This window comes from Manis javanica, chromosome 12 (assembly GCF_040802235.1).
Source record: "Manis javanica isolate MJ-LG chromosome 12, MJ_LKY, whole genome shotgun sequence".
Classification (NCBI taxonomy): domain Eukaryota; kingdom Metazoa; phylum Chordata; class Mammalia; order Pholidota; family Manidae; genus Manis; species Manis javanica.
Window position 1 is genome coordinate 6,008,823 of NC_133167.1, and position 18,003 is coordinate 6,026,825.

General features: G+C 41.6%; 1 protein-coding gene and 1 long non-coding RNA gene across 11 annotated transcripts in view; both read left to right on the plus strand.

The window, feature by feature from the left end:
* The first annotated feature begins 921 nt into the window (after window positions 1–921).
* LOC118968209 (uncharacterized) lies at window positions 922–6,999 on the plus strand. 2 transcript variants are annotated; one of them, XR_005055736.2, is made up of 3 exons: window positions 922–1,149; window positions 1,456–1,650; window positions 6,772–6,999. It is a non-coding gene; the product is annotated as an uncharacterized lncRNA (long non-coding RNA). The 2 variants fall into 2 exon arrangements; XR_012123454.1 differs by lacking the exon at window positions 6,772–6,999 and having other exon boundaries at window positions 1,456–1,999.
* Window positions 7,000–10,541: 3,542 nt separating this feature from the next.
* Window positions 10,542–18,003, plus strand: part of USP40 (ubiquitin specific peptidase 40) — a 69,120-nt gene continuing 61,658 nt past the window's right edge. For 4 of the 9 annotated variants that reach the window (XR_005055732.2, XM_036997727.2, XM_036997731.2 and 1 more), the window contains exons 1-5: window positions 10,542–10,700; window positions 11,228–11,429; window positions 11,783–12,000; window positions 14,603–14,670; window positions 15,820–15,933. Coding sequence is in view for 6 of the 9 variants with exons in the window: in XM_036997727.2 (XP_036853622.2) it covers window positions 11,802–12,000; window positions 14,603–14,670; window positions 15,820–15,933 (381 nt within the window). In the remaining 3 variants the exon portion in view is untranslated. Of the gene's footprint in view, window positions 10,701–11,227; window positions 11,430–11,782; window positions 12,001–14,602; window positions 14,671–15,819; window positions 15,934–18,003 lie in introns of those variants that run through there. The other 5 variants (XM_036997730.2, XM_036997728.2, XM_073217962.1 and 2 more) reach the window with 5 other exon arrangements.

An 18,003-nucleotide genomic window follows, 5' to 3' on the forward strand; every position in this document is an offset into this window, starting at 1 on the left:
GTATACATATACATATCATATATAAAGGTCAGCTTTATAAAATTTGCTAACTCACAATCAAATGAATTGGCACAAAATAATTCATTCAACAGGGAAGAAATTCCCAATGTGAGGACTGTAAGTGATAATCACAGTTCAAAAAGGAATTTCTTTTTTAAATATCCAAAGCTAGATTATTCTTAATATGCTAAAGGAGACACAACTTACCTTTGACAATGGAGTTCCCTCACGGCAGTTGATGCCACCAATGAAAACCATGTTGGGCATGACAGGTTTTGGGTAGTCCAAGACAAAGTCAGTTCTTAGCAACCAAACTGAGGTATGGCTGAAGAGATCATAGGCTGTGACTGTAGTTTGGAGAATCTCAGAGGCAACTTCCAAAGCACGTTTGAAAAAATAGTTGCAAAACAAATGTTCCTCCAAGTGGAAGACTTGATTTCTCACTCTCTCCCTGAAAGTCATGGCATCTGAGAACTCTGAGAAACCTCTAGGAACATAGGAAAGGGGGCTGGGGCTCTGTGTGCCTTCTTCAAGGTAATGGCAAAATACTCCCCTAGTGAAGACCACGGATGGGAGTGAAAAATATTTGGCAACAATTAAGCCACACAGATCAAAAGGATCTAGAAACACGGCATCAAAAGAACTCTCTTCTAAGTATTTCACTAATTTTTTGTCATTGAACAAGCTCCCACAATGTGAAAAAAAGTATTTATAAAAATCATAGGATGAGTTCCTTAATATAGAAAATAAACTTTGCTCTCGAGTTTCCCATCGAGAGTTGGAGAATTTCAAGAAATGGCTATTCAAATCCTCTAGAGTGTAAGGTGTGGTATAAGTCTTCAGTGTATAATTAAATGACTTTCCCAGTTGCCAACTCACTTCTGGTGTGACTACGACCAACTCATGCCCTCTGTGGATCAGTTTCTCCACAACAGAACTCATGGTAAACCAGTGGCTCCCATCCATAGGTACTACCAGCAGCTTGCCTGCCTCTGCGAAGCCAGATGTCAGCAGGACACACACACAAAGAGGAAGGAAGCCGGTCAAAACTGCAGACGCCATGGGATGACTGTGCCCAGAAAAATCCAGCTGCTTGGATTCTAAGCTCAGATAGTACAGCAGAAAAATAAGCACAAAACCTGTCTCAGGGTGAGCATACTTCCATTTTTTAAAAATTACACCCATTGTCAATGATTTACCCATAGTAATAATAATGATTGCGTAGCATTTACTGAGATACCTACTTGTATGTTTTCCAGATAAGAATAGCATTTGATCTTTGCCTTGGGCAGAGATCATGCACTGCACTGCAGTGCCCCTTTGGAAATAGAATTATTAAGCAATGTTTAATGGATGCTAAGGACTCAGAATGAAAAGACATATTTTTCAAAATGAAAAAAAAAACCAAGAAAGTAAATTTCAATAAAGCTAATATTTTTGCACCTTGTCCCAAAGGAAAATTTAGGTTTTATCCTCAGGCTACCAAAGACTGACCAGAAAGAGATGGGCATCCCAGGTTCCAAGGAAAGACTCAAAACCTGACCTCCTCATGGAACAATGGGCTGTGGTTCACAAGGGTCTCTGAAATGCTTGGCATTGCTGCTTGTCTTGTCTCATTTCCAAACCCTCTGGGGCTTCCAAAATGCTGAGGTAAGATTGACAACCCCATCTACATGGACCATTCTAGGAATGCAATGGATTGTGACTGTCATCTATTGTAAACTGCTTTCTCTAGATATGACACACGCAGTGATGGTCACCTCCCCAGTGTTTGCCAGAAGCATTCTGGCTGGGACTCCTCTCTTTTCTCTCTGCTTCCACACTCCTCTGTTTAGACCTCTGCTGTTGGGTCACCTCCATCAACCAGATGCCCTCCTTCAGGAATTTCTGTATTCCCTCTCCCACACTCTACCAAGTACTCCTTGAGGTCAGGGGATATGTCTTCTTCATGTTTGCACTCCCCTCCCCTAGTACCCGTGCTGTCCCTCACAAAGAGAAAGCACACAAGGAATGGTTGATGCATCAGACTGAATCACACTATGCTGGTTTATTATGCTGAGGAACATCTGGTGAGGGAACTAAAGCCAAGTGGGCGGCATGATCTTTGTTAGGAACCAAGCTTACTTCTTCTGAGACACCCGAACAGTTGCGCGGCATTTGCTTAGTCACCATTTACTTGGTGACTGGGGAACTTTCAGATGAATATCTGAAAAATAAAAATGGTGGTGAGGGATCTACCTTCCTTAGTAGGCTTACTTCAGAGTAGATATCAATAAAATAGAAAACAGAAAAACAATAGAAATAATCAATGAACCTAAAAGTGGCTCTTTGATAAGTTGAATTAATTTGATAAAGCTCTAGCTAAATTACTCAGAAAAAAGGAGAGAAAAAAATTACCAGTATCAGGAATGAAAGAGATGACATCACTATAGATCCCACAGATATTAAAAGAATAATAAGAGAATATCATGAATAAGTCTGGCCAATATATTCTACAACCTGGATGCAATGAACAAATTCCTTAAAATATACCTACTACTAGAGTTTAATCAAGAATAATAAATAAGCTTAATAGAAACAACCTATATATTTTTAATTGAGTTAAATTTGTAATTCAAACTTTCCCACAAATGAAACTTCAAGCCCAGATGGCTTCACTGATAAATGCTACTGAACATTAGAGGAAGAAATAATACCAATTATTAATCTGGAATATATTCTGGAATACAGACACAATATATTCCAGAGAATGGAAGCATAGGGAACTTCCAAATTCATTCTATAAATCCATAGAATTGGTATATGAGACCAGCATTGCCAAATACTAAAACTAGATAAAGGCATTATGAGAGGAAAATTACAGATCAATACCTCTCATGAACATAGATGTAAAAATTCTAAACAAAAGTTTAGCAAATCATATTCAGTAATATAAATTTATATAAAGATATAAAATATGTAGTAATAATAAATAAAAAGATAATACATCATAACCAAATGGGATTTGTCCCAGGGATGCAAGGCTTTTTTTAACACTGGACACTCAAGTTAATTCACCTATATAAATCAAGCTAATTCTCTATATAAATAAGCTAAAAAAAAGCAATACCTTATCTAATAATCCAAATAGGAACAGGAAAATGATCTGAAAAAATCCGTCATTCATTCATATTCTCAGCAAACTAGGAAAAGAGGGAAAATTTCTCTATCTAATAAAGGGCACTTACTGAAAACTCACAGCCAACTATGGCGAATAACTCAATGCTTTATTCCTAACATCAGATACAAGTCGGGGATGATTGTCTTTTCACTTCTATTCCACATTGTCCTGGAGATTCTACCTAGAGCAGAGAAATTCCAGTTGAATCACTAAAATCTCCTAGAACAAATCAGTTTAGCATGGTTGCAGGACACAAGATCAACACTCAAAAATCATATGCATTTCTATATACTAGCAGTGAAAAACTGGAAATTCAAATTTAAAAATACCACTCAAATAGCATCAAAAATATGAACTCCTTAGAGCTAAATCTGACCAAAGATGTTAAAGACTGTACTGAAAACTACAAAACATTGATGAGAGAAACTAAAGAAAATCTAAATAGATAGATACACCATGTTCATGTGTTACGGAAGATACTGGAAAACCTGGACTGGGTCACCGACGGAAGAACAGTGCAACACTCTTGGAGTGCGGAGGTTTTATTTCACACCGGCGGGCTCAGAGGGGAGTGATCTCCCAAGGTCTGAGCCCTGAGCACAAGCAAGGGGAGCAATTTATATTATTTTGCTATGCAGCATTTCGGCATGCGCAGGGTAAAAGAGGAGCCCTCCTTACTTCGGTGACAACTGACCCACGCTGCGTAAAGTTTGCTTAAATGGGTTGTAGAGGGCAGACAAGGTCAATAGGTGGTTGAAGACATTGACTTTCAAACAGTTTGGGTCAGGACCCACAGCAATAATTTACACATAACACCGAAACTCAATACACAAATATGGACCTGCGTATCTGGAACAGAGTTCCACATAACAACCATTATCCTTACAATTTGGAGTAAAAAAAAATTATCAAATCCTATTCTACTTCTTTTCCCTTTGTTTCTCTCTCTTTTTAAAAACTGACTAAAACCTCCTCTGATTAGGTTTCATGACTCATTACTAAGACACAACTTTTAGTTTGAAAGATTCTTGTTTATAGCATTGGGTAGAGATTGTGTAACAAATATATTAAAAGGAAATGAATAACCAATACCAAATAAACTGCAAGTTTTTCAGGTCAGAGTCCTGGTTTTTTACCTCTTGCAAACCATCATGGGGCAAAAATCACAGAATATTTGAGAAAGTACCCATGAGGCTTAAAGAGTTGGTGGCAAATCATTACTGCGTGCAGGAGTGGGATCCAGGGGTGGGATCCACAGACAATGTCTGTGGCATTTCTGGCTGGGATGAGCCTCTGGGAGTGGTGCCGTTCTGCTGCATGCAGGGCACCCTGCGTCAGAGTCCCTGTGCGCAGCACCCAAGAGGAAGGTGGACAGTAAAAGAGGAAAATTCTACCCAGGCCCAGAATCAGGACTTTTGGAGCTGGGCCTTAAGGTCAACTAACTTTGTGTTCCTCAGTCCATAGACTACAATTTTCTCATCTTCTCACATATAGGTTCCTCCCTGTCCCCTCTCTGTCCCCTCCCTACTAGCAGCATTTAAGGCTGTGAGTAAAATTGTAACATTTCCAGATTATCTCGCCTGGCTTTAGTGCATTTGCTTATCTTCAGGGGTGGAGAGAAGTTCATCTCCATGTCGGTGGGTAATTACCTGGGCAACCGAGGGCGTGTCTGAACCTGAGAGGTTAAGGGGAGGGGCTGGCTTCCTTGCTTCCTTCTGGAGCAGATGGCACTGGACTGCAGTTTGTAAGCAATAAACGGGTTTTAAACTTTGTTTCTCCCTTTGATTGATTTCAGTTTTTAGAGGTATTTTGCCCTGGAATTTCCTCTCCCCAGACTTACAAAGGCTTAGACTATTGCCTGATCTGTAGGATCTATAGAAAAGGCCTGGGTACAACCATCTGTCCCAGCATTGTCCCCTAGAAATCTAATGCAAGCCACGTATGTTGTTTTAGATTTTCTAGTAGTCACCTTTTAAAAGCAAAAGAAACAGGTAGAATTAATTTTAATTTCATTAAATTTACTTAATATATGCAATATATTATCATTCCAACATGTAATCAACGTAAGGATGAGACGTTTTCCATTCTTCATACTGTCTTCTAATTCCAGTGTGCATGTTACACTGAATCATATCGCAGTTACGACGAGCCTTATATCTCAGGGCCCAGCGGACCAGCAGTTGCTGCATTGAACAGCACAGGTCCAGCCCCCAGCACCTCAAAGTGGTCCTGAGACCAGCAGCGTTAGTCGGCATCAGCCAGGATCTTTCTAGGAATGCAAAATGTAGGGGCCCATTTCAAACCCCCTGAATCAGAATCCATGCGAATAAACTCCCCCGGTGATGCATGGCTGTATCGGTGCATCGATGTTTGAGAAGTCTGTTTCACTCTTCCCCAGACTGGGCTGAGGGAAGGAAGAGAGGGGCTCATCAGTCCTGAGTCAATCAGTCTCCGTTTCCTAGACTCTCTTTTGCTCTCTCCCAAAGCCCAGTGGCCTGAGAAAGTATCTGAAGCAAAGGGTTCCCTTTCCCAATCCAATAGTCTTTTCTTCGACTTTACAAAAGAAAAGAATCGCTCTCATCCATTTTATTTTAGGGCATGCATCAAGGTATAAAACCCTCTCAACAAAAGGACAGCCCCCTGAATAAAGGTACCCACCATTCACTCATCTCATTAAGAGATGCAGTTCCAATAAAAAATGCATTTTTAGTGTTTAATAACCATTTTTCAAAGTTTGTAATATACTATTCATTTTAAATAAATTGTGTACTAACAATGATTGCAATAACAACTTAATTCAGAGGACATTGATCACTTAGAGCTAATAGTCATTGGAAATTATTTTTAACATTTCATTTTGATGTTTACATATGTATGTATGTATACACATACACATACATTAGGGTGATCAATAAAAGATGTCAGGCATAAAAGCAGGATAAAAATCTGTGGCACTGTGGAAGAGAAATACAAGTTCAAAGAAGAAAATGGGATGATGCCAGATCAAGCAAATTAAAATCCAAGATATCCAGTCAAACTTAAATTTCAGATAAACAACATTTAAAAAATATAAGAATGTACTAAATGTTTCATGGGGTATTCCTTATCTGAAATTCAGATTTTAATGGGCATCTTTTATTGTTATCTGGAATCCTTAAATAATGGGAAACATCTAATTATAAAGAAGGGCTTGTTTATGTATTTTTTTTAATGGCTATCATCCTAATGCAGGTAGGACTTACAGCGGGTCTCATGGGCCGAGAGAGAGCTGTGTAAAGAGAAGAAGCATTGTCCAGACAATACTTTTGAAGTAGGTCAGGAACATGGGACAAGCATATGATTAACTTTTCCTGCCTACAATGGAAAATGCTGGGATATAAATAGCATAGTAAGAATATGAGGGATGCCCTCTTAAGGCTAAGATTCCATTTTAAAAACCAGGGAGTTAGGAGGTAAGATTCCTAGCATATTCTTTGGTCATCAGACAACAATTGACCCTATCTTAAAGCAGGGCAAGCAGCCTAACTGATATGTTCCCCATGCTTGAGGGTAACCACTACCTTGGGGAAGAACTGGATCAATAAATACCTTGTGTTAAATTTATCTTACAGAATTATCTAGAGGACTGACTGTGAATGGTGACATAATGTCTCTCGCTGGACATAAACATAATGAGACCACATGGGAAGCCTACGTCTGCCCCCCACCCCCTGGCCCTTTGACCCATTCCTGAAAGTCTTAAAAGACAGAATCCTAAGCCCTTAAGTACACCTCCTCTCTGAGGTTGCCCACACTTCCCTTTCTTTGAGTGTGTACTTTTTGTCTTAAATAAAGACTTCTCACTGCTCAACTTACTGCATTTTGTCTCTGTGCTCTTCCAGTAGTAAGTGTCTTTGTTACTTTGTCATTTCATTCAATTTTCTACACTTAAGCACAAGTCTTCATTCTCTCTGCCCTACTTCAGACAAGTAGGGAAGGGCTACTGAGATTTCTGATTTGGGCCTGCAAGTACCCATCACCTGGATGACCCGGACAGGACTGCAGCCGTATGATAGTGCTCTTTCGTAGCTTCCCTGAAAATCTCCTTTCTTTGCCTTTAGGAAGTTCTCAGAACATAATCTAGCTCCATCCAGTGCTCAGGAGCTCCCCTAAATCCTGGGGTTGTAGGGACTTAGTTCCCATGCTGTGCAGATTCAAGTGGACACTGGATGCCAGGTGACCCTGGCTTCAGGAGTTGGCAAGGGATTTACTCTATGCCAAGCAGAAGTTCAATGAGCTTCCCTTTCCTCCCTCTGTTCTTTCTTGCTCTCTGCTGCCTGCAGAGCAGCTGCCATCCACTACTATTCTTGCTTCAATGAATTCCTTCCTTAGCTACACTTGGCCAACCTGTTCGAGAATGCTTTCTAGTCCAGAGTCAAGAACCTTCCCCCGTCCATGTTGAAGTTTCACCTAGTGTGCAGGGAGACACCTCCCCAGATGCAGCTGCCGACAACACTTTAAGTTGCAAATGGTTGGATTCCTGAAAATTGGTGTAGGGAAGCCTCTGACACAGACTTGGGAGGCCTGCAGGGGTGGCTCTCACTCCCACCCCTCCTTAATTGCAGACCCCACCAGAAGAAAGTGACAGACACCTTACAGCTCATGTTATTTTGGCTACTTTACCTCCCAGTAGGAAGAAAGAGTTTCTGCCCGCCCTGACAACAGCCCAGCTCATGAGAGGCTGTTGTAACTCAGCCAATAGGTTGCCACAACACATGGGACTCCCAGTTTCCCCCAATGGACTTTTTGCTTAGAACAGTCCCCCACCAACTCTCCTCCCTTTCTCTATAAAAGAGCATTCCTCTCCTTTGTTCTCAGAATTTGTGCATGGTTTTGCCTTGGGGTGTTTGTCTGCAATTGCAATTCTTTGCTAGTCTGAATAAGCCCCTTGGGCTAGTAAAGCAACTGATAACTTTACTTTTAAGGCTAACAGACTCGTGGACAAAAGGTGAAGTTTCAAATATAGCTCCAAGATTGTGAGGCTGGTTAAGAGGGAGGATGTTGACAAGCCATTCATTCATTCAACAAATGTTTATTAAGATGCTGTAAATGAGCCAGGCACTATTGAGGTGGCTGGGACACAGCTGTGCTGAAGGGAGAGCTTGTGTCCTCAAGGAGCCAACCTTCTAGTGCTCAGTCTTGGTCAGAGAATGGAAGTTTGAAAACTATCGAGGCACAGAAAGAACAGGGGGCAGAAAGCAAGGAAGAACAGTTAGAATAAGACAAGGGTCCTGGAGAGGACAAGGGGGATGCTTATTACTAAGGACCTTGAGAATGTGAAAAACAGGAGACTTGCAGCTGAAACAATGCAACAATGTATAAGAAGGTTCTAACTGAACCTCTGGAAAAAGAACCATTTTTACTGACTATAAGTCACACAGCTCAGGCAGCTTGACCAAGGCATACTAGGTAAACATAGAAATGACCTCGCATACTGATGCCGGGGTTCTTGTTCACAAAGCCGAAGAATGAGCTTCACAAACACCCAAGGTAGGAGAGTAAATTACAGGCTTTTATTTAGAGATAAAGTGAAAGAACAGAGCTCCCGGATTACGCCAGGCGGGGACAAGAGAGTACGTGGCCTGCATTGTCTAGGGGATTTATAGGCAGTTGAGAGACTAAGAGCTAGGGACGTGGATCCACCAGATGGTCTCTAAGTGTTTATTTTTAAAGAGACACTAAGTTTCTTATCGGGTTTTCAGACTATTTTGCGGAGTTAACATAAGAAATTTACTGCTTTGATCCTTTCTCAGAATAGCAGTTTCTTGGTTTGGGAGCATATCAGTCAAGGCTGCTTGTTTTGCTTTCAAGGTGAGCTGAGTTACTGACTTGATTAGGGGCTGGAGGAGGAAAAGCAGCATCTGGGTAAAGTTAAAGATAAACTGGGCCTCTTGGGAGGCTAAAGTAAATTTTACAATAGCCTCATTTAATTGACACAAACAAGACATGGGCTATGCTGAGGTATTTTCTTATCTGGGGGATGTTCAAACATTCCAGGCCAGGTTATTCCTGGTTTTTTAGTTTTACCTAATCTTCACTGAAGAATGCTTATATTCCTAGTTTGATATTTTACTTCAGAGAATTAATGTGACTCTTTGTTTAATTGTTTCATATGGAGTTTTGGTAGGGGTCTTTTTCCAGAGGCCCTCACCCTACTCTGCACCCACGGTCCCTGTCTCCATACGAAAGGCTATATAGCTGGCATCCTAACGGGAACCTACAGAAACCAAATAGCTTCTCTCCCTAGTCCATGCAACAGCATAAAACCCCTAGACCTGAGCCCCGAAACGGCAACCTCGTCCCTCCCAGTATATCCCTGGGAGCTCTGCGTTTTTATTTCTATCAATAAAAAGGCTTTCTTGCTTGCCTACCTTGAGGGTTTGTGAAGTTCATTATTCGACTCCATAAACAAGAACCCCAGCATCAATATCTACAATTAGGGGGCGATGGAACGAACAGTGGCGAAGGAGACACCATCTAGGGGCGGGCAGAGAAGCGGCAGGCAGAATGCCGTGGAGCCAGGAAGGCGAGTCGCGAGGAGGCTGCCAAAGGGGCAACACGCCTGCGTGAAGATCATCAAGAACTGAGGACAGGCTATTTCCACTACGGTTTCCTAATCTAGACCTTTAAACTCCTAGCTGGTCCCTGGCTCCAGGTCTTTCTCTGTCAACACCTTCTGAACACTGCAGCTACACGAATCTCCCTCAAATATTCCAAATGCAAATCCCTTAAGCTGGCATTCACTTTGACTCCTGCCTTACAACTTCATCTATCACTATTGCTGTTCTCGATCTCTCATACCTTTAGCTGAAATTAAAATGATTTCCTCCCTGTTTCCCTCATTCATTCCCAGGTGGAAGCTGGATTGGGTGGGGGAGATGCCAGATGTAGAGCCTAAGAGGCTATTGAAATAGTTCAAGGCAGGCGTTCAAGTACGCAAAAGAGGATAATTTTGAGGTATTTTTAGTGTACTCTTGTGTCTGCTACTTAGAGTTGGTGCAGACAAATACTGAAGATGTTATAAAGCTTTTACTGGAGAGGCACGCGGAAAATGTCTACGAAAGTGCATGACAAACTTGAAGTTCTATACACGTTTCCAATGCTTAGGTAACGGGAATTAGCCTTGCCATTGGACAAGTGATCTTTGTATACTCTACTGCAACTCGCACAGATTGAGAACAGCCATGAAGTTAAAAATGGGAATGAACGAGTGCCCACCTGACCCAGCGGACCCCCGAACCCACCAGCGGACAGCGTAGCCAGCGATCCCTACCACCGCGACTCCCGAACTAACCCCCTAAAAGAACTACATTGCCCAGAAAGCCTCGCGCGGAGGGCCGGCGCTCCCGCGGGGCGTCCTGGGAGGCGTAGCCCCCACATTCCATAAATCGCTCACGCGCGGGGCCGGGGGAGACCGGCCCACGCCAAAATGGCGGCGCCCATGTTGGGTGCGTTTCTTCGCTTCCAGTTTGGGCCCGTGTGGGGGTCTGGGCTTTAGTCAGTAAGTGCGGCCGGCGGCTGGGAATCTCCGGAGGGGTGAGGGAGGTGCCGAGTGGGCGGCACGGCCTGGGGAGGACGAGGCGGAGGGCTGCCCGGGACGCGGCGCTGTGGGGTCAGTGGTCCCCGCACCTGCCTCCTCACTCGCCCGTGCTTTCTGGGGCCTGGAGGGCTTGAGGGGCTGGCTCGGGACGTGGCATGGAGGCTAAACTTTCAAGTTCCATTGTGCGTGTGTGTGTGTTCCTGAGGAACGTTGCGTGTGTGTTTTCCTGAGGAACGAGGCAAAAGAAAATCATTGTAGTGTTTGTGTGGAAAGAGTCAAAAGAAAATCATTGCGTTTTACCTCTTTTTGCTTCTTACGAACTGTGCTAGGCTCTTTGCTTTTCTCATCTCTGAGTGACCCTCGTCCGCACTCGGTGTGAGACCTTGGGCGGGTCCGCTAGGGCCCCAGAACTAGTGTTGCCATCACTACGTGTGCGTATTGGAGGGCTTGCAGGCTCGATTATTTTAATTGCAGTCTTTTTTCCCCAGTGAACCTCCTCCAGACTCTCCGGCTTTGGGACCATGTACCGAACTCAATAAAGATTAATCTTTCTCCGCTTAATTCATTTACGGTCATAATCTGGTACAAGGAGCTTGAGAAGTAGAGATTTTAAGGAAGTGCTTGGTGGTCGCCACGCCCTTGTCAACTCTTGGAATCTAGGATCGCTTTGCCGCCCGAGCAGTAAATTAGGTGTGATGATGGGTTTTCTCACTTTTTTCCCTAGTGAGTCAGACAGCTATCATTTATTGTGGGCCTAACCCTGCGCACCCAGTGCCTTCCTTTCGTTGTTATTTGGTTGTTTGAATGACCCTGAATGACAGGTGGTATCCCATTTGACATGTAAGAGCACAGTTTAAGTAACTGGCCCAAGGTCACAGGGTAGTGTGCAAAGCAGGGATGAAAAAATCCCTGTCTTACTGCCTACAAACTACTGTCTGTATTTTCTAAGGAATAATTTCAAAGTAGATCCTTGACGTAGGGCGATGTGGGGAAGTTTTGTTTTAAAAATAAAAGCATTCATATAACATGTCATTTTTTTTAAGGGTAGTATTTAGTTTCACAATGTTTGGGGACCTGTTTGAAGAGGATTATTCCAATGTGTCAGATAATCAGTATGGAAAAGGGAAGAAATTAAAGACTAAACCTCTGGAGCCACCTGCTCCTAGAAAATTCACCAACTTAAGTGGAATCAGAAATCAGGGTGGAACCTGTTACCTCAATTCCCTTCTTCAAACTCTTCATTTTACACCCGAATTCAGAGGTATGCTATTTACGTGTATTCGATTAGAAATATGAGAGTACTGCGTACCCTCCTCTCTACATTTAATTAACTGTGCAAAATCACAAAAGACAATGTATCTCAAAGGTGTATTCTAAAGCATGTGTTTATTGTTGTTAATGTAAGACGTAAATTGATAATTCAGAGAAATATGAAGCTTAAATTACATGAAACACGTTCTGTGTGATCACAATAATGTTTCATAACAAAATAAAAATGAATTTCCTTTCTAATTACTATAATTTAAAATACAACATAAAGACAATTTTGTCATGAGTGCCAGCCTTCATTATCGTTACACTTTTTTTTAACTGTCATACAAAAAAAAAAAATTCGTATTTCTTAGCTTTAAAATTTCTCCAAAGTAATAAACACTAAGCCAGAGTTACCCAAAACAATTATATTCTGCCTTTTAGAGTGGGGAGAGTGTCACATTATTTATACAGTCCACAGTCATTTATCTGCAGTTCTAAAATCCAGAAAGCTGGCCCCCTGATCTGATCCGAACTTGTTTGGCCTCAGAACCCGACCTGATGTGAGGCTGTTTATGGTCTTAGTTACTCTCTTGGGTGAATATTTGTACATTTGTTACAGGAATATTAACTCCTTGTTAATAGCTACTGTTTGCCCCAGGCCTGCTGGGATTTAATGTTAACGTATATAACCCTTTTTTCATACTATCTTTCTTAAATCTGGAAATTCTGAATACCAAAGACCCAACTTAGTAGATAAGGGACTATGTGCAAGGAACAGAAACCCACTCAAAATACCTCAATTAAAAAGGGGTTTTGCTGTAAGAATATAGAATCTTCTTGAAACAACCTACAGGAAGCTGGTCTGGCCTCATTGGGCCCTTGACTTCTTGCCCCTGTTTTTCTCTACGTGTTTGTCCTGTTCTCATCTTTGCAAACTAACTTCCTCCACAAGGGTCTTAGTCTCTGTTCCCTTGATTTCAGCATAAATGTTACGTTACCATCACATGGCGCTGGTTGGCACCCCTTGCCCCACACTGCACGACTATAGCTCAGCTCTCCACCATGTTTTCATATTCTGGGGACTGACAACTTGTTCATCCCATATCCAGTATCTCATCCGCCTTAACTACCACCTCTACCAAATCTAGCAAATTTTGGGACATTTCCTGTTGCTTCTAAGTTTAGAAAGACTTCTTGCCTCCAGAGATTTAGTAAATAACTGCTATCCCTTTCCCAGGGCCATGCTAACGGATTGAACTGCATGTGGGGTTTAAGAGTGGTACCTTGTGTCCTTGACTCCATCCCCTCCATAAAAATATCTCCCTGGTGCATTCAGTAATTCCACCATTAGAAATTGTCAGCCTGAATAAACAGATTCCTAGGGAGGTTAAAACTTTTCCAAGTTGTAATATGGTTGAAGTAAAAGAGCAACCTGAAGCAGAAAAGTAGCCTTAAAAAGAAACCGAGGAAGGCGGTTGGTGGGGGAAGCAGCAGGGTCTGGGAGTACCACTGAGCAAGAACAGGCCTGGGAGCCCCAGGCCATCTTCCTCTCCAGCCAAGGAAATTCCTGGCCAAGCCCATGTGTTGACATCTTCATGCAGATTGTGCACTTGCAAGGCTTAGCAAGAATTCTGATGGCTTACTAAAGGTGAGGCATACTTCGGAAAGGGTAGGGACTGGCAAAGAAGTGATGGGGGAACTTGTTTCTGTAGTTTTGAAGTCGTATTTTAAAGAGGGGCTAGATTGGGTTCCATTGTACTCCCAGTGAGACTTGTGAGAGATGTTTTTATGCCTTGACCTTTACAACCTTTATGTTTGTAGTTCATTTTTTCCCAGTTCCTGCCAGGAACTCAGAGGAAAGTAATAGTAATGGTAGGGCAGCAGTGTTCTTCAGTTGGAGACAGTACTCATCCCATCCCTTATCTCTCTTGAGTGTTTCAAAGTTTTCCAGGAGGAATTTCTGTCTAGTTTGAATACAGATATCCTAGGAGATTCAGACATGCCCCATTGGGTGGCATACCTAGACAGTGGAGTATAAAAATACCTTGGAGACCGACACTAGGTTGCCAACTCACTTTTCCAGGTAAGATCACCACCATCTGTACCACCCTCAATATAGAAAAGATATTTTCATGCCAAAGAAAGGAAGAGCATGACCTTAGAGTTCCAGGTGGTCCTTCTCATGAAAGGGTGGTTGAAGGCCACACATGTGGCTTGTGAGTCAACACATGCAACTCTGTCATGTGTCGCTTATTGTATTTCCTAGTAATCCTCATGTGGCTTTAGGGACCCACTCATAGCAATAGGAAACCACCAAAGATTTGACATTACTGTTTTTAATTTTATGTGCATAATTGTCCTTCTGTAGATATTCCACACTGAAACACTAGTGTGTCCTTCTGTAGATATTCCACACTGAAACACTATTTTTAACAGAGTCACTGGTTAAAAATAACATCCCCAGAAAGTAAAATGTGTAGGATAAGGATATAAATGCTGTAGCAATCACAATTCTGAATCTTTAACCTACTGGTGGCCTTGGCTTTCTAAAGCAATTCTCCAAAATGAAATAATGTCGTTTACAACTCTGATTCTACTTTTTTATTTAGAAGCTTTATTTTCTCTTGGCCCGGAAGAACTTGGTTCATTAGAGGATAAGGATAAACCTGATGCAAAGGTATTAAATCTATGATTTCCAGGGGTTTTTTGGAGTATAGAAGAAAGGGGAAGGAATGAAGTTCCTTATTCATAGAAATCAATAATTTTATTTATTACCAAATATGATCTTTTTTTTCAGAAAGTGACATGGCCTTCTGGTAAGGGAATTTTCTTCCAAAAAGAATTACTTTTCCAAGTGTAATGCTGCTTAGTAGACATGCCTCATTCTCCACTATGCTTGGTCTTTCTTTTAGAGAAGGAGATGGTTGCAAATTGTCCATACTAGCCTACCAAAAAATCTACTTACTGCACTTACTTGTAACAACTAAAAATAGAGACCACTATTCTTTCTATTTGGTATTCTGGAAATAAAGTGAATAAGGAATTAGTTAATTATGAATGTGTATCTAATCATGTTTTTCCTTGCTTAAACATCATTCAGAAGTTTGTTGCTCTCAGGCAAAAATCTGTACTTCTAACAGGAGTCTTCCATGACCTAGCCCAGTGCTTCTGAAATCACCTGTGTTGCAAAGAGCCATTTATTGTGTATTTTTTTATTCCCAGTCTATTGCAGACCATACTTTCGTGAGATAAAATAAAAATGTGACAATGTCAAATTGCCATAAACGTTTCTAAAGGCTTATTCTCACTTCAGATACTTAAGTGCAGTTTGCAGCATTCTTGGGCTGGTCTGCCCAGCCCTCACACCCCCCATAAGGCAGGAATGGTCTGGAGCCGGCAGGAAAAAGCAAGGCCGGGTGCAGCCATCCCTGTGAGGTGCCCCAGCTCCGCAGTGAGATCGTTGTGGCTGGAAATTCCTCATAGCGAGTATCTCTGTGCCTGAGATATTATAGAGAAAAAATAAGTATTAGAGACTTAAATTACGTCAGTCTGAAATCCATTGGGGGGTTTGTTACGGCCTGTTTGGGTTTTAACATTGATCTGTACTATGTTGAAGTAGAAAACCCCAGATAACTAAAACTTTGGATTGATGTAGAATTTTCAAAGAAAAATGAATCATAGCGCACCCTTTATAATATTTATAAATTTTTCCTAAGTGAACTAAATTATCTAGAAGTTAAGAGAGACAATTAGTATGCAGTTTTTTTTAAAGCCCCAACCAACATCTAAAAAACGTCATTTAGAAATATATTTGTTTCTCATTTAGGTTCGAATCATACCTTTACAGTTACAACGGTTGTTTGCCCAGCTTCTGCTCTTAGACCAGGACGCTGCGTCCACCGTAGACCTCACGGACAGCTTCGGGTGGACCGGCCATGAGGTATGAAGGGCGGCTTCTCTGAAGAGTGAAGTTACCAGCAATCAAGAGGAAACGCTGGCTTAATAGTGTCACCTAACTTCCTTTAATTTTGTCTTAGGGTCTCAAGATAGTGTTTACATATTTCCTTCTCATATTAAATAATTATAAGCCAGAAATATATTTTTAGATACTTGCTGTGTGCAGGATTTTGTGAATGATGTGATTTGAGGTTGGGGGGAAGGTTGTGAAGAGCTGCTTTTTACATTTTCTAACCTTTGTATCATCTAGTTGAGATGTGGTACCTATTACATGGAAATTATCATTTATATAGCAAACTGCTAATCACCTTAAAAGGCTGACTGGCAATAATTCTTACCTGCCTGTATGGCATGCTTTTGTGTTTGAATCTGGGTGTTGAGATTTGCACATTTGCTTCAAACAAAACAGTAAATCCATTCTTGGCAGGTCTTTTCATTTTTCCCTGTCCTTCCTTCTTCCCAGCTCTTCATTTTCTTCTGTATCTCGTGTGGTTCTCTAGTTTTTCTGCTTAAGTTCCTAAACGGTATTTCACTACATATAAACTGAACATTAGTCAGCAACAAGTAAAGGTATTGACTTGTAGTCAATACTGGTGAGCTTTTAGCTGTCCAAATCAATCAAAACCAGGCCTGTGATTTTTTTGTGTGTGGGTTAGGTGATTTCTTGCAGAGACAGAGGTATAGGAGACTGTCAGAATTTAAAGAGGCAATAATCAGAGTAATGTTATGTTGCCTTCAGAAATAAACTCTAAACTGCAATCTTCTAACCAGGAAAGCTTCTAAACTAGACGAAGTTGTGTGGGAAAAGAGGTAGGGCTGGACTTTGAAGTAAAATGGGGTACGACACATTCCCTAAACAGTGTATGTTAAATGTCTAGTGTAGGGTAGGTGCTACAGATAATTCCCTTTTCTTTCCTTACTTTAAACATAATCACTTTATTGAGATATAATTCACATGCCATAGATTAACTCTTTTATAGGATACGATTCAGTATTTTTTTTTTTAGCATATTCAGAGTTGTACAACTGTCCCTGTAGTCAATTTTAGAATATTTTCACCACCCCAAAAAGAAACTCCATACCCAGTAGCAGCCGCTCTGCTTCCCATCCCTTCTCTCCCCAGCCCCTGGCGAACCACCCGTCTACTTTCTGTCTGTGGATTTGCCTGTTCTGGGCATACACAGAAATGGAATCATACTATCTTTTGTATCTAGCTTCTTGCACTTGATGTTTTCAAGATTCATTCATGCTGTAGTATGCACCAGCACCTCATTCCTTCTTTCTGCCAAGTAATACTCTGTTAGAAGGCTATGCCACATTGTTTTTCATAATGCAGTCATCAGTTGATAGATTTTTCCTTGACTTTTGGTAAGGAGCTTCCACTGAGTTACTCATTCATCCTTCCTAAAGCTGTGAAAACCATATGTACTTAACTTGTTTCTAAATAAAGTCTTATAGGAAATCCTTTGGGGCTGGATCTGCAGTGATAGAGAGGGTGTCTGAGGCACTTTTATCAGATTTAGGATTGCTCAGAAGCAGAGCTTGGAAACTTAAAGTTTTCTGTCCCATCAGAGCCAGTGATAATAGAGAAATTTACTTCCTGTAGCATCTTGTATGTTAAAAAACCAGAAAAAGATCCTGAGGCCCACATGTTGTTCCAGGTTTCGTCTACTTTATTAGCTTCTCTTTATGTGAAACCTTACAGTTATTTTCCCTCACTACCTGTACTTCTGTGCCTCTCAGTCATTCCTCTACTGCCTTTCTTGTCAGAGTCACTCATGACAACTGTGTGCCAAGTCCAGAAGACACTTCTCTGCTCTCAGCTAAGAGGGCTCAGCGGCAGTCATCACCTGGCCTTACCACCAGCTCTGCTGGTTCCCTCGACCTCACCCTCCTGGTTTTCCCCTCTCACTGCTGTTCCTTGGGTTCCTGTGCTGGGTCTTTATCTGCTTCTGCACTTCTAAGTGTGGTGTACCCCTTGGCTTGACTTATATGTTGTTCTTAAGGAGTAGTTCATTTGTTCACACACAGTTGCATGACTCATAGTGGATTA